Below are 13,195 nucleotides of genomic sequence, written 5' to 3' on the forward strand. Positions count from 1 at the left end.
TTGTTTGCAACAAAAACTTTTTTTGACCAAATTTTGAATTAGCAGGCTGGTAAAAGTAAGGGGTCAATTATACAATTAATTAATCAATTTTCACTCTTCATTTTACCCAGAAACAAAAAGTTTGCTCACTTTTCAATATTTATCTATTATTTAAAAAAAATAAGAATACTTTTACGAAGAATCAATATGTTAAAAACCCTGGTATAGCATTTTAAGAATAAATTAGAACCCAACTTGACTTGACCGTTAGGAAAAATAAACTGAGAAGGCCAAGAATCATTTTTTTATTAAAAAGGTTTGCCTCATGTGTTGGCATTGTATAGTTTTGAACGTAAGAAAATTATTTTTTAGGGAAATTATGCTGTAGCATGTCAATATCTTCGCGATTCATCTGAAGCAACTCTTGATGTAAGTCAAATTTTATTACCAGATAGTTTTTTTAAAGTTTACCAAATTAATTTTGGAGAATTCCAAATTGAATTTAGTTTCCATAGTGAAGTACAAATAAAAAATGAAACTAATAAATAATAATAAAAGAAGATCAAATAATAAGAAAGAATGTCTTAACAATAATAGAAAATTTTATTCTGATCTAAAGAGTATTCAATCCATTTTGACGTATTGTTGTTGGTTGTCAATATATAGCTGTATGCACGTTGTTACAGCTTTCTTTTAACAAGTTATGTTTACATTTCTTTGGCGTTTTATCGTATTCCGTTAGCTGTTTTATCGTGTTTTATCGTGCAATAAAGGGCGATGAAAAATTATCACGTAATTATTTTATTTCAGAAGAAATAAAAGTTAAATTGCAAAAAAACATTTAGTATCAATATTTTTTTGGATTATTTGCATAGTTTCAGTGTACAAGTTAAGATTTTAGACAATCTTTTTAAAATCTTACATGGCTTGATTGTTGTTAAATAATTCTTTCTTTTTTAGCATTTTTCATCTTCCAACTTACAACTGATTTGGCGCCATATTTATGTGAAAATACATTGCGACAAAGTAAAGATGTTTCAAAGAAATGTTAAAACTAATATTTGTGCACTTGTTTCTGCAATGAATCATCTTGGTAAGAAGTACAACTGTGGACAGAAATATTGAAGCAAGACAGTTTTTTTGTTATTTTTTAATTATTGGGAAAAGCGTCGAATAGCCAATATTCTGCAGCTAGCAGGCTCTACAACTGAATGTTTTGTACACGCATAAGCCGAGGCAACAGTGTTTAAAATTTACTAGCCGCAATTTCTAATACGCCAGCACAGCGTAATAAACAACGTCTGGCCCACGATAGCCCTCTGAAATTCTGACATCAACAGTTTGTATATTTCTAGAGTTTAAGATTTGAGTGAACTTTGACAAGTTTAAAATGCAATGTAATTATTTGTGGTGGATGACTTCGAAATTAGCTTACTTGTTTCAATATATTTGTGTATGGTTGTAGGTTTTCTAAAATTCTAAATTGCAGTTTTTATATTTTTTGAAATAAAAAGTTAGTAAATAAATTTTATTTGTGTTTTAAATTTTATTAAGAAGTTCAAAAAGTTTCAGCAGATAAAATTTCAACAAAAAAGTTAAAAAATATTTTTGCCAACATTTTCAACAAAAGAACTTCTAGACAAAACTTATGAAGTGAGAAGTATTTATGGAGCTGAAAGTGTGGTGCATGTAACAAAAACGTCAATGATGCAAAAGACAGACAATATTGTAATGGACTGAGTAAAAAAAAATGATCTTGCGGTTTGAAAAAAAATTTTTTTTAAAAAAGAATGATCTATTGTTTATGTAAGTCAAGAAAGGAAAATTTTAATTTTATAGAATTTTGAATGGAAATATCATTAAGCAAGGTGGAAGTTAGGACTGTTTCAAAAATTTGTCCACCATGTGTCTTAATGAACTGCAAAGTCCGCCTTTAATTTTTCCTATTTTACAATCCAAAAGTCTATTTTAAGGACTTATGGACATTATCATACTAAAAATAAGTAAAAATCGATGATTATTAAGAATAGTTCAGCTGATAGTTTTTAGCATTCAACGTAGCAACTCTATGACTCTTCCACAAACGACACCAAACTTGGACTTTCCAAATAATGCTTGCAACTACTGGTGTTTTTAATTCCTAAGTAAAGCCTACTGAATGCAGTATGTTGGTCAAACACTGTTTGGTTATTCTCATAGTTGGGGAAAATGTGTGCAGGTTATAACCTGTATATAGAATTTTTGTTGTTTTTATTTCTTCTATATTTTCTCAGACAATTCACAAAAGGATGCGTGCAAAGATGATAAGATGAATGTAAAGCAAAAATTATTGGAATACAAAACATGGAAAAGTATGATTACGTGTTTACAAACCTGCGGTAGGTGTTGAATTCATTTCTTTTTTTAGTTTTCATTTATTTTTTCTTAGTTCAATCGTACCCTTGTTTTCTTGAGAACTTTCTTTGGAGGGGGTTTCTGCAATAAAGAATTTAGATGTTGTTTTTTCTGCTTTTCAAGACATTGTGAAATGTCCAGAACGAATCCATGATAAAGATTTAAATTTCATACAGCAGGGAAATTTTTTATAGTCAAGGCTTCATTGATTATATCTAGTCATAAAAAAAAATAATATCGCAACCGTAAATGAAAGCCCTACTTCTGCTTAGAATTTGTAAAAATGAAATACCTCTGCTTAGAATTTGTAAAAATAAATTGTATTTTTGTAGATCAAGAAGATGCAGAAAGATTGATCCAAGAGAACATCTCTAAGTTAACTGTTCTGACAGGCATTTCAACAGATAAAAATGCTGTATGCATTTGTTTTATATAAAATATTAAATGATACTCAAATCTACACCTTTCGCAAAAACGCCCCTGTCCTTTTTACACGCCCCTCTTCTTTTTTTAAAAAAGGTGACTTCTTGGAGCAGTATTTGTTTTTATTTAATAACTAAAGCTTTTCTTTTTTATAAACCAATGTTTATTAAAAACGTAATGTACTATTTTGGTGATAAATAGTTGGCTTCTGAAAAAAATCTTCAAACGAGCACCTTACCCAGAAAAGACTTCTTCCACCTAAAACTTTTGCAATAGTTAAAAATCATTTTATTCATTCGACGAATAGAATAGCTTAACTACCCCTACAATTAAGATTCAACATTCAGTAACTTTTTTCCATGTTTAGTAGTCACTTACAGTATTTTAGGTCTCATCACATTACCTTTTTTACTTGATGACTCTTCAAAGATTTTGTGCTTGAAATTAAAGAAATTGCGAATTCAGTAAATTTCACAAAACCTCCAATTTTCTATACAAGCAAGTAAAGACAAAGTATTGATTTATTTAAAAAGAAATATTTATTTCGCACGAAAAAGGTTTTTATAAGATTTTATTCCAACCTACCAAATTTAGTGATACATTCCATCATTTCTTCATAGTGTGTTGCAAGATTGCATGAACATTGCCAGAGTGCACTTGAGCTGGCTATCACGTGCTCAAATAGATTAGATGAAGCACAACCAACCACAAGGTAAGAGACTGTTAGAAAAAAGGAATGACTGTTGTTAGTTTAATTTCAAAGTTTCATTATCAGCACTCTCCCTCAGAGGGTGGGAAAAGTGAAGTGTTGTTATTGTTTGATTTGAAGGTTTGCAGGAGAAGAGACTTCCCAAATTTTAGCTCACTACTTAATGAAAGTTTTTTTATTTTTGTTAATCGTTATGTATTGGTTACAATTTGGTATATCAATTCGCCAGTCGTTGGAGAATACGTTTTTAAATGATTCGTTGTACTTCAGCAAAAAGAATTTTATTCTCAGGAAACAATTTGCCTGAACTGCTAGAAAAGCAGGGAAGTTTGTAATAACATCACTTCCTCAACTAGTGTGGAAAACCAACTCGATCGATGCTGCATTTTTTTTGAAGCCCTCGTAAAATGCTATGACCTATGTTTTTATGTAGGGACTTTCAAGTGAGAGCATTGATGAAAATGGTTGATTTCTGTGATGACAGACTGAAAGAAGAAGGTTCGCCATTGTCTCTTATGTCTGTAATTAAGTCGAACGTAAAAAATGATATGCAGTATATTATTGAGTGTACTTGAAATTCTGTTTAGTTGTCAACCATCACCCTCAGTTGTTCATACCATTTGTATATTTCTTCTAGATGACAAAGACACAAAAGAAAATTGTGGACACGCTGACACCATCATTCGAAATCTATTGAAAGCAATGAAGTTGAATTCTGAGAAAGCTCGTCTTCGATTTCCGAGACTGTTACAACTTATCGATGTATACAAAGACACGAGAGAAGTGTTCCTGAAACAGGTTAAAAATTATAACTTTTGATGTTTTTTGAAGAGGACTGTTAGATAGTATGATCTGGTCCACTTGTTTCAACATGTTTTACCGATCGTAATAGACATTACAATTGTCCATATCTTTCCATTTTGATGTAGGTTTTATTCTCCTGCTATGTTTTGTTGAATTCAATTCTTCTTTGGGTAGTTTTTATTTGTTTCTTCATTTTCAAAAATCTTTCAAAAAATACAAATTTTTTTTTCAGTCAGGACAAGTTCCATGTTGGATGTTTTTAGCATGGATTAATCAGATAGTTGCCTTGATTGATAAATCTGCACAAAGCAGTTTGGTGACCATTCTAAATGCTATTGCTCGTGCCTACCCCCAGGCGTTGATGTATCCCTTGAGAGTTAGTAGTGATCAATATCACTTCACGAATGATTCTGACGGAAAAAAAAGAAAGGATTATTTTACCAGGTTTGATTTTAAGCTGACTTTAATTTAAAGTGATATAAATTAAAAGAATTGTTCACTCGCAGTGCATTTTAGCGTTTCGTACAATTTTATAATCTTTCAGTGTGTATCTAACCAAATAACCTTAGATCTTACGCCCGTGTCTATTTTAAACATTGACAAATTCAAGGCACGTGTTTTGTATCAAAAATGCGTTTATAACTATTTGTGGGAACAGTAGAGTTAACTTTCCAATTATTTTGTTTTAGAATGTAGTACAAGTCTACGTTTCTTTTATAGGTTGCAAGCACATGTCACTTCGCCGCTTTTGGAGCCATTTGCTGATTCATTAGGACAACTTACTAACCCTACTCATGTGTTCAAGGTATTTTTGTTGTTACGAATCACGTATTTGTCCCTTGATGGAATATTACTCCAAATTCTTAGAAATTAACTTTTGGGTAGATTTTTATAGAATGGAACTAAATTTATCTTTTGGTTCTGAAAATTTTTAAAATTGTAATTTTAAGGCAGCTGTATTAAACCTAGAAATGTTACAACAAAAATTAGAGAAGCCGAATCTCTGATTCACTTTTTTTTTCTGGTAGGGGAAGACCTTAGTTAAAAAGACGTAAAGTTAAAGGACCTATCTCCTTGAAATGGAGTTCTCCATTTCAAGGAGATAGGTCCTTTTTCGTGAGAAATACGCTTATGTAATTATTTTAAAATGACAGAAATTTCCTTTATACTTGAGGGGCGATACGTTGATGTAAAAACTAGAACAAATGTGTACTCAGTTTTTTGCTTTTAGAAATGCTTTTTCCCGAAACTATTTTGTTTACAATATTTTTCAGGACTGCATTTACGAATTGAAAAAGTATGTGCGGCAAAAGAACAAGGAAAAAGTTTTAAGATGCTACAAAGATCTTGTCGGGAAGTTATTTAATCTAGAAAGTTCACAGGTTGCCACGATGCGAGATAATGGAAGTAAAATCGATATTGGAAAAGGTTCTTTTATCAAGAAATTTTCCAAGGTTTTGTTTTATGTTAATTTTTTCAACTTTGATTACTTCTAGTTGTTGGATAGGTGAAATACATGAAGTGAATACATGAAGTGAAGAGGGAAAATATATTGTTTTATCAGACAGTCTTCCTAAAACTTAATTTTGTTCTATAATCTTTTTATATTCCATAGTTTTGATCGATGTTGTAATTGTCAACCATCGCACCACTTTAACATACTTATTATTGCTATTGCCTCTGTTACACTAAACTTAGACAGTGCTTATAAGTTGCGGATAGAGATCAAATCTTATACGGTAGAAATATGTCCACTGATACTGGACCTATTCTATATGCGAAACGGAATTTTTTCGTTTCAAGGCAAAAAGTAAAATGATTTGGTTCTGATACCAAAACAAATAAAAGCATCAAAGCGAAATGGCGGCATTAATAGGTAAACAAGTACTGAAGTTTTTAACTGTCGTATTGGGGACTTTTTAAGTCAGTTCTTCGTGTTTGCCTGTACACGTATTCCGGGATGATTTCTTTTCGGAATGACATCTCTCTGCATTGTGTCAAAATAGTCTGTATAAATAAAAATTTAAAGTGAGTTATTTAGTGTAAAGTCCTGTTTACACGACCAAAAACAAAGGCAGTACGAATGGTAATACATTTTGATCTTCCATGCACTTTTGTTATGTCCAGGAGTATAAAAAAACTCTGGAAACATTGTTTGGTAAAGATGGCCGAAAGCTTGTTGGAATGGATGAAAAGGTAGAATATATCATCAACAATGTGTTACTTTAAATTTTTATTTTAAACTTTCTGCTTTCCAAACTTTATTTCAATTTAGAGTTTCAATGAAGCCTTAAAAAAATTTCCTCTCGACAATATGCGCAAAGCAAGGTTTGAAGGTAACCTAAAAGATTTCTCACCTTGGTTGAGTGGATTTCAAAAAGATCGTTTTAAAAACCACCTTGAAATTCCAGGTAAAACATCTATCTGTTTATAAATGAAATGTTGTAAAATGTTTGGAGCAGTACTTACGACAGAAATGTCTCTACCGGTTGTTGATACTGAATGATATTTGAATTCTGAAGATTTCATGGCCAAGTCCAATACCTGATGTAATTAAATTTTTTCCGATCTTATATTTTTTGCAACCTCTTGTCTTAAAATGTAGAAATAAAATAAGATTATGAGACAACTCTGTCTTTCCCTGTTTTTAATGATGTTTTTAAATGATTTTTTATCCCTAATGTTAAAGTTCAGGAAGTAAATTCTTTTGGTAGGCAGGTTATCACTATTTCGGTGGGCTTACAATGTTTGGGTTATTTTGAAATTATTTTTAGGTCAGTATGTTGGCCATAGTAAACCTATGATAGAATATCACGTCAAAATTGTTGGATTTGATCAAAGGGTAAGTTGAGTTCACAATAATTTGAATGAATAAAAGTTAACAATTCGCGAAAAAAATGTTAGCCAACCTTTTAACAGGTTGCAGTTGGATTCCCCAAATCGTACTATTTGTTGACATGATGTGGTATAAACTCTAGCCTTTCATTCTTTAATTTCTTAGGTACTAACAATGAAGTCATTGCGTCAACCGAAGCGTATTACTATCCGTGGTGATGATGAGAAAGAGTACAAGTTTTTAGTGAAAGGAGGGGAGGATTTAAGGCTTGATCAGCGACTTGAACAGGTAGAAATCCTAAACCTGTATTTCAGTACTTTTCGGAGTGTAAAAAAAACAATAAACACTAGAATCCTGTGAGGTGTTACATCTCACAGGATTCTAGTGTTCCAAGGTGTAATCTAGTGTTCCAGGGTGTAATTCAGCGTTCTCAGTAGCCGTTAAAAACGGCTATTTCTCAATGGAAATTTATCCCAAATTTCCCAGTTTATTAGAGGAGCTAATTATATTCATTTATAGACCATTTTATGCAAGTTGTAAAGGAGTATGATTTCATTAATACGTAAGACCATCTTGAATTGTTTTTGCGTTAAAGTAAAAGTTTCAACTTTGGCAGACTTTTAAAAGATGGTAACCAAACAACGTGAATATTTTTATCGTCCTTGTATGATTTTCGAGGTTTAAAATTTCTTCTGTGTAGATATTCGAATTGATGAACATCGTGTTAAGAAATGATCCTGTTTGTAGCAATCGTTTATTGAGGTTGAAAACATACCAAGTTGTCCCTGTTACGAACAAGTAGGTTTTTTTAGCTTGTTTCACCAGTAGGGAAGCTTCTGTAATACTGTTTCCCTTCTTCCCTTCTATAAGATAAGATTTCGGTACTGTTCAATATTACAGCGTCGAGGATGTAAATTTGATTTTGTTGCTTGACTTCTCCTTTATAAATGCTTTGGTTATTATCCAAAAAAAAACTAATTTCAGTTAAACCGGTACATCTTGATCTATGTAGTTAGGCTATTTTTTTTTATAAAAACACTGGGTACAAAATTCTAGAATTAACTCCTGCTTTTACGACCTAACTCCTGATTTTACGAACCAACTCCTGTTTTTATGAACAAAATACTGGTTATACAAACAAATTCCCACGTTGTAAAACCAAAAAATATCCTATATTGTCGAAGAACTAAATGTTGACAACAAAATCTTACATTGATGAAGCAAAATCTTACGTTGACGCGAAAAGATCCTGTGCTTAATGACAGCGAATAATCAAATACGCGAAAGTTATGAAAACGATTTCACTGAATGTTAATTATAAGTATTTCATTAATCTTTTTTTTTTTAAAGTAGAAGTCGAGATACCCAGATTTTATGTTTTAATGTTTAAATTTTGTTGACGGCGCGTAAATTTTGTATACAGCGCGTAAATTTTACTGTCATACTATTTTGATGAGATTTTAAATCATATGTTTAGAGTAGGTATCATAGAATGGGTGGACAATACCGTTCCTTATCAAAATTTGCTCGAACAGACAATGGACGAACGTGAGAGAAAAGCTTTTGATGACCCATTGTAAGTTAGATCTAATAATGTCCATGCACTGGGAGTCTTCCTGGGGTGGTTTAACTTTTTAGCCAACGTTTTTTTATTAATTTAGGGGACCATCTGAAAAATACAGGAAATTCTTGGCGAAATATAGAAGTGATTATTCAACTATGTACAACAAAGCAACTCGCAGTGAAGCAGAAAAAAATTTTCATGACATAGTTAATTCAGTTCCTTGGGATTTGTTGAGGTGAATTTTATATATCTTGTGTAATCTTTTATTTCGTTGGTAAAACAACTGTTTTGTTTAATTTCGGACGTGTACAGGTGCTAGTTGATTTCTGTCTGTCCAAGTGCAGTATTTTTGTGAATAACAGATAAAAAGCATTAGGAACAAAACATCTCTTTAATAATAGCGGTATCCCGTCTGTCTGTTTGTGCGCAAAAAATAATCATGTTACGGAAACACGAAATGCTATATATAAAAAACGGGCAAACGCGTGGATTTATCCACAGGCTTATTCTCTTTAATAATAGCCGTCTTCTGTCTGTGTGTCGGCGAAAGCTGCGTCCTGTTACGGAAACACGAAATCCGATATATAAAGGACGTGCGACCCCGTGTTTTTTTCACGGGTTAACGACTAGTTCATATATAATACCCGTATACGTCTGTTTGTCACGCAAAATAGTAACCGGAGTAGCGAGGTACATAGAATGCGGTGAATAAAGGGCGGGCCAACTCGTGAATTTATCCACGGATCCCCAAATAGTTAAGTGAAGTCATTGTAATGTCTTCTTGTAGGAGAGCTTTTCAAAGACTGGCTGCGTCGTCAGAAGCATACTTTGTTTTACGCAATCATTTCATTCAATCACACGCTTGTATGTGTATCGCGCAATACATTCTGGGTATAGGCGATCGTCATTTGTCGAACACCCTTATCGATAAGACTTCGGGTGGAGTGGTTGGGATTGATTTTGGACACGCGTTTGGTACCGCTACTCAGGTAATGTCAGCTAAAATTTGTGTGATTTTTGAAATTAAATGTGAGTTTTCTCATTATGGAGCTGGCGTGTACTTTCAACATATCACTCAGATAGAATGTGTTTAAGATATACGAGTAAAACTTCGGAAAAACTTTTATTATCTTGGAAAATCAAACCGCTTAAATACGAACGTCGTTACTTCTTCTATTTCCCTGTGCCGAATTTTTATAGTAGTAAATGCTTCACTTATTTCGTTTCCTTTTTTTATCTTTTAATCGTATTCTGGAACACAAAATAAAAAAGGTGGCCTTAAATTTGTAAGCTTACGTAGCAAAAAGGCGCATAACAAAGCAATGGTTACGCTTGTTTTTTTTGATTTAGTTGCTTGGGATTCCAGAGTTGATTCCGTTTCGCTTGACGCAACAGATGATAAATATTCTGCTTCCTCTTCAAGATGCGTCACCATACAAGCAGTCCATGATTGCCGTCTTGCAAGCATTTCGCAAGCATGCTAGTTCACTGCTTAATACGATGGATGTGTTTATTAACGAGCCTCTTCTTGATTGGGAGGTTGGTTTTATGATTTACTAGTTGTTATATGTGTCGCCTCTTTTGCCTAATTTTCCGGCTACTTTAAAGCGCAAAAATTTCAGTGGGTAAGTGGGTAAATTTAAACGAAAAAAACATTTAATACTTGAAATATTTTTAGCAATATTCTAAAATTTTGATAGAATAATTTTCGGTCATATTTTACAGATTATATTTTCGAGCACAAATATTGTCGAATGATAAGCTAAAAAACAAAAAACAATTTGATTCAAACTGTAATGGAATGAGGATATCAAGATTCTGAAGCTTGCGACAGAAACGACAATACGTGATCAACTTTTGTTTTCCATTGTCAAAAAGTTCACTTCGGCCATTTTAACTGGCTTACCATATCGGAACTCCTGTTATTAAGCCGAATCTCCACTGGACAATATTCGCGACGGTTTTTGTGACGAAAAGTAGAAACCAATTCAACTTTTCGTCATGACGAAAATCGCGGCCAATTAAATTCAAGTATTGATAACGATCGTCGTGAAAATCATCCCGTGGAGATTCGCCCTTAGTGACCTTTTTGAAAAAAGGGAACAATTATTTTATTATTAGTGGAGTCTTTATATGTCTTCGTATGTATTGTATCATATACTGTTGATATTTTTATCCAACGATAAATTATCTATCTATCTATATTATGATACCCGTATACGTCTCTCCGTCTGTCTGTAACGCAAAATGGTATGCAAATATGTTTTCGGACAAAAAGTTGATCTTTCGATTTGCGTGCAAACATTGTAATTGCAATCCATTGTTTTTTTTGTTCTTGCATCAAATATTTTTAATCATTCAGGATCACGCCAAAAGAGCAGCCATTAGTCTTGATAGTGGTGAGTTTAAATTTTTTTCCCCTGTATTTGTTGTATTGCCGTAAAATCCCGAAATCAAGCGCACCCGATTATAAGCGCACCCGTTGTTAAGCGCACCCGATTATAAGCGCACCCGTTGTTAAGCGCACCAAATCCAAGATAATCGGGGATAAGCGCCCCCTCAGATAAGCGCATCAAAATCTTCTATCATCACTGATAAGCGCTGCGCTTGATTTCGGCATGTTACGGTATGTTGCGTTCCGAACATTTCATGTTTTTTAGATATCAATATCTTACACCGTGGTCGTGATCGTAATCACAACAAAGATAATTCTCTTAAACCCTAATTATGCCCGTTAGCACTATTTTAGTAAGCGCGGTTTTTTCTTCTACAGTCGACGCTCTATAGCTCGAACTCTCGGGAACCGACGAAAAAGTTCGACATAAAGGATAGAAAAGATATCCAGCGTCGAAGTTAAGTTCGAGGTAGCGAAATGTCCGTACTTTTTTACGAGCGTAGACTGTATATACAACATACCACATGATGACAATATGAAGACGAAGGTTTATACCAGTCCATTTATTGTTAACGTTTTTTTACCACGCTTGGTAGCTATTTTTGAAATGAGGATTTTAAAAATCTAAAATTGTAAACATTCGAAAAGTTATGAGTATTCGGATACCGAGGGTAGACTGTATTTATAATTTCTGTCAACCCAGGGTCAACAACATCGTCGTCATGGTATCCAAAGTTGAAAGTTAATATTTGCAAACTGAAGCTGAATGGAATCAATCCTGCACATATCACCCAGTAAGTACGATTTGACAAAGTTATTTACAGGTTGATGTATTAACCTTGAGCAGACCAGGCTTTTAAATATACGATACTAATTAATAAAGTATTGAAACCAAATTTTTGGCGTGAAATAAGTTTGAAAGGAATCGGACGTTTTCTGCTTGCAATCGCGGGAGCAGTAACATTTTAGTGTCAATTAGTGTTATTAGCCGACTAGACAATGCATACTTTCAGGTTCATTCGTACTCTTAAAGAATAGTCAAACTTATTTTCGTGTTTGGTTTGCAGTGTAAAAGAGGGTTTATTTTTATTGGGCTTTATTAACACAAAATTTGGTAAATTAAAAGGTGTTGTTTTGGGGTGTTCAAAGTTTCCACTTACAACTTCAGAGAGTTTTTAACATCTGAACACAACTCAAGTGTAACACTTTAACGAAGCAAACACACTACCGTCAAGTTATACAAAACATTATTAAAGCTGAAAATGTTACACGCCCTCGAGCCTGCTCTATTCGTAAAATTACGAATAGTTACAAATTGAACAGCTCTTCTTTTTTACTGTAACGTTTGTATGTCATTCTTAAGGTAACTTTTTGTTAAAATACCATGGTGAAAATTACGAAATGTCACTTTCAAACGATTACGGCGGACTTTTAAACGCCTGACCCCGGCCCTTTTCGCGCTGCAGAGAAGAGAATAACCCCGTCAAGTGCTTCTGTCACAAAAAAACAAGGTATTAGTAACGATAGCATAATAACATCATTTTTCACAGTTTTAACTATTTTTAGGGAAGAGCTACGCCATGGCCACTCTCACAATTCTGCTTTGAAAGATTTTATTTGTGTAGCGAGAGGTGATGCGTCACGTAACTGTCGCACGAAATATCTAGAAAGAAGTGAACTACCTGGGAAATACAATTTAACAGTTGAAGAACAGGTCGATTGTTTAGTAGATCAAGCAACGGACGCGAATATATTAGGGAGAACTTATATTGGCTGGAGGCCGTGGGTTTAACAGCAATAAGTATATCTGCTTCAGGCTAAAACAATACTGATTTTTTGTTGTTGTTGTTTTTTTTGTTTTTTTTCTTGACTTTTAACCATTCTGTTATTGATTTATTCTGTTATTGTCACCCTTTTTTTTTAGCGTCATGTTATTTCTCTTTTTGGAACTTTATACCCGCAAGCAATTATTTAAATTTTGACGCCTCACTTTTTCCTACGAATTTTTTTTTCTTCTCCGCAAGAGAAAAAGAGCTTTAATATCTAAGGTGAGATATACACGACTCTCTTTTTTATTGTTACGTTTTTGTT

The 13,195-nt window shown here is 33.2% G+C and overlaps 1 protein-coding gene across 4 annotated transcripts in view; it reads left to right on the plus strand.

Annotated features, from left to right (window-relative positions):
• Positions 1 to 13,079, plus strand: part of LOC130641154 (DNA-dependent protein kinase catalytic subunit-like) — a 65,188-nt gene extending 52,109 nt beyond the window's left edge. For 2 of the 4 annotated variants that reach the window (XM_057447830.1, XM_057447831.1), the window contains exons 66-87: positions 352 to 408; positions 940 to 1,072; positions 2,253 to 2,357; positions 2,706 to 2,788; positions 3,417 to 3,508; positions 3,939 to 4,003; positions 4,143 to 4,303; positions 4,542 to 4,753; positions 5,030 to 5,114; positions 5,584 to 5,763; positions 6,437 to 6,505; positions 6,585 to 6,720; positions 7,084 to 7,151; positions 7,311 to 7,433; positions 7,846 to 7,943; positions 8,623 to 8,721; positions 8,807 to 8,944; positions 9,497 to 9,698; positions 10,060 to 10,248; positions 11,072 to 11,108; positions 11,808 to 11,898; positions 12,671 to 13,079. In XM_057447830.1, coding sequence (XP_057303813.1) covers positions 352 to 408; positions 940 to 1,072; positions 2,253 to 2,357; positions 2,706 to 2,788; positions 3,417 to 3,508; positions 3,939 to 4,003; positions 4,143 to 4,303; positions 4,542 to 4,753; positions 5,030 to 5,114; positions 5,584 to 5,763; positions 6,437 to 6,505; positions 6,585 to 6,720; positions 7,084 to 7,151; positions 7,311 to 7,433; positions 7,846 to 7,943; positions 8,623 to 8,721; positions 8,807 to 8,944; positions 9,497 to 9,698; positions 10,060 to 10,248; positions 11,072 to 11,108; positions 11,808 to 11,898; positions 12,671 to 12,896 — 2,649 coding nt within the window. In that variant the 3' untranslated portion in view covers positions 12,897 to 13,079. Of the gene's footprint in view, positions 1 to 351; positions 409 to 939; positions 1,073 to 2,252; positions 2,358 to 2,705; positions 2,876 to 3,416; positions 3,509 to 3,938; positions 4,004 to 4,142; positions 4,304 to 4,541; positions 4,754 to 5,029; positions 5,115 to 5,583; positions 5,764 to 6,436; positions 6,506 to 6,584; positions 6,721 to 7,083; positions 7,152 to 7,310; positions 7,434 to 7,845; positions 7,944 to 8,622; positions 8,722 to 8,806; positions 8,945 to 9,496; positions 9,699 to 10,059; positions 10,249 to 11,071; positions 11,109 to 11,807; positions 11,899 to 12,670 lie in introns of those variants that run through there. The other 2 variants (XM_057447832.1, XM_057447833.1) reach the window with 2 other exon arrangements.
• Positions 13,080 to 13,195: the final 116 nt, after the last annotated feature.

The sequence above is a fragment of the Hydractinia symbiolongicarpus genome, chromosome 4 (genome assembly GCF_029227915.1).
Source record: "Hydractinia symbiolongicarpus strain clone_291-10 chromosome 4, HSymV2.1, whole genome shotgun sequence".
Taxonomy (NCBI): Eukaryota; Metazoa; Cnidaria; class Hydrozoa; order Anthoathecata; family Hydractiniidae; genus Hydractinia; species Hydractinia symbiolongicarpus.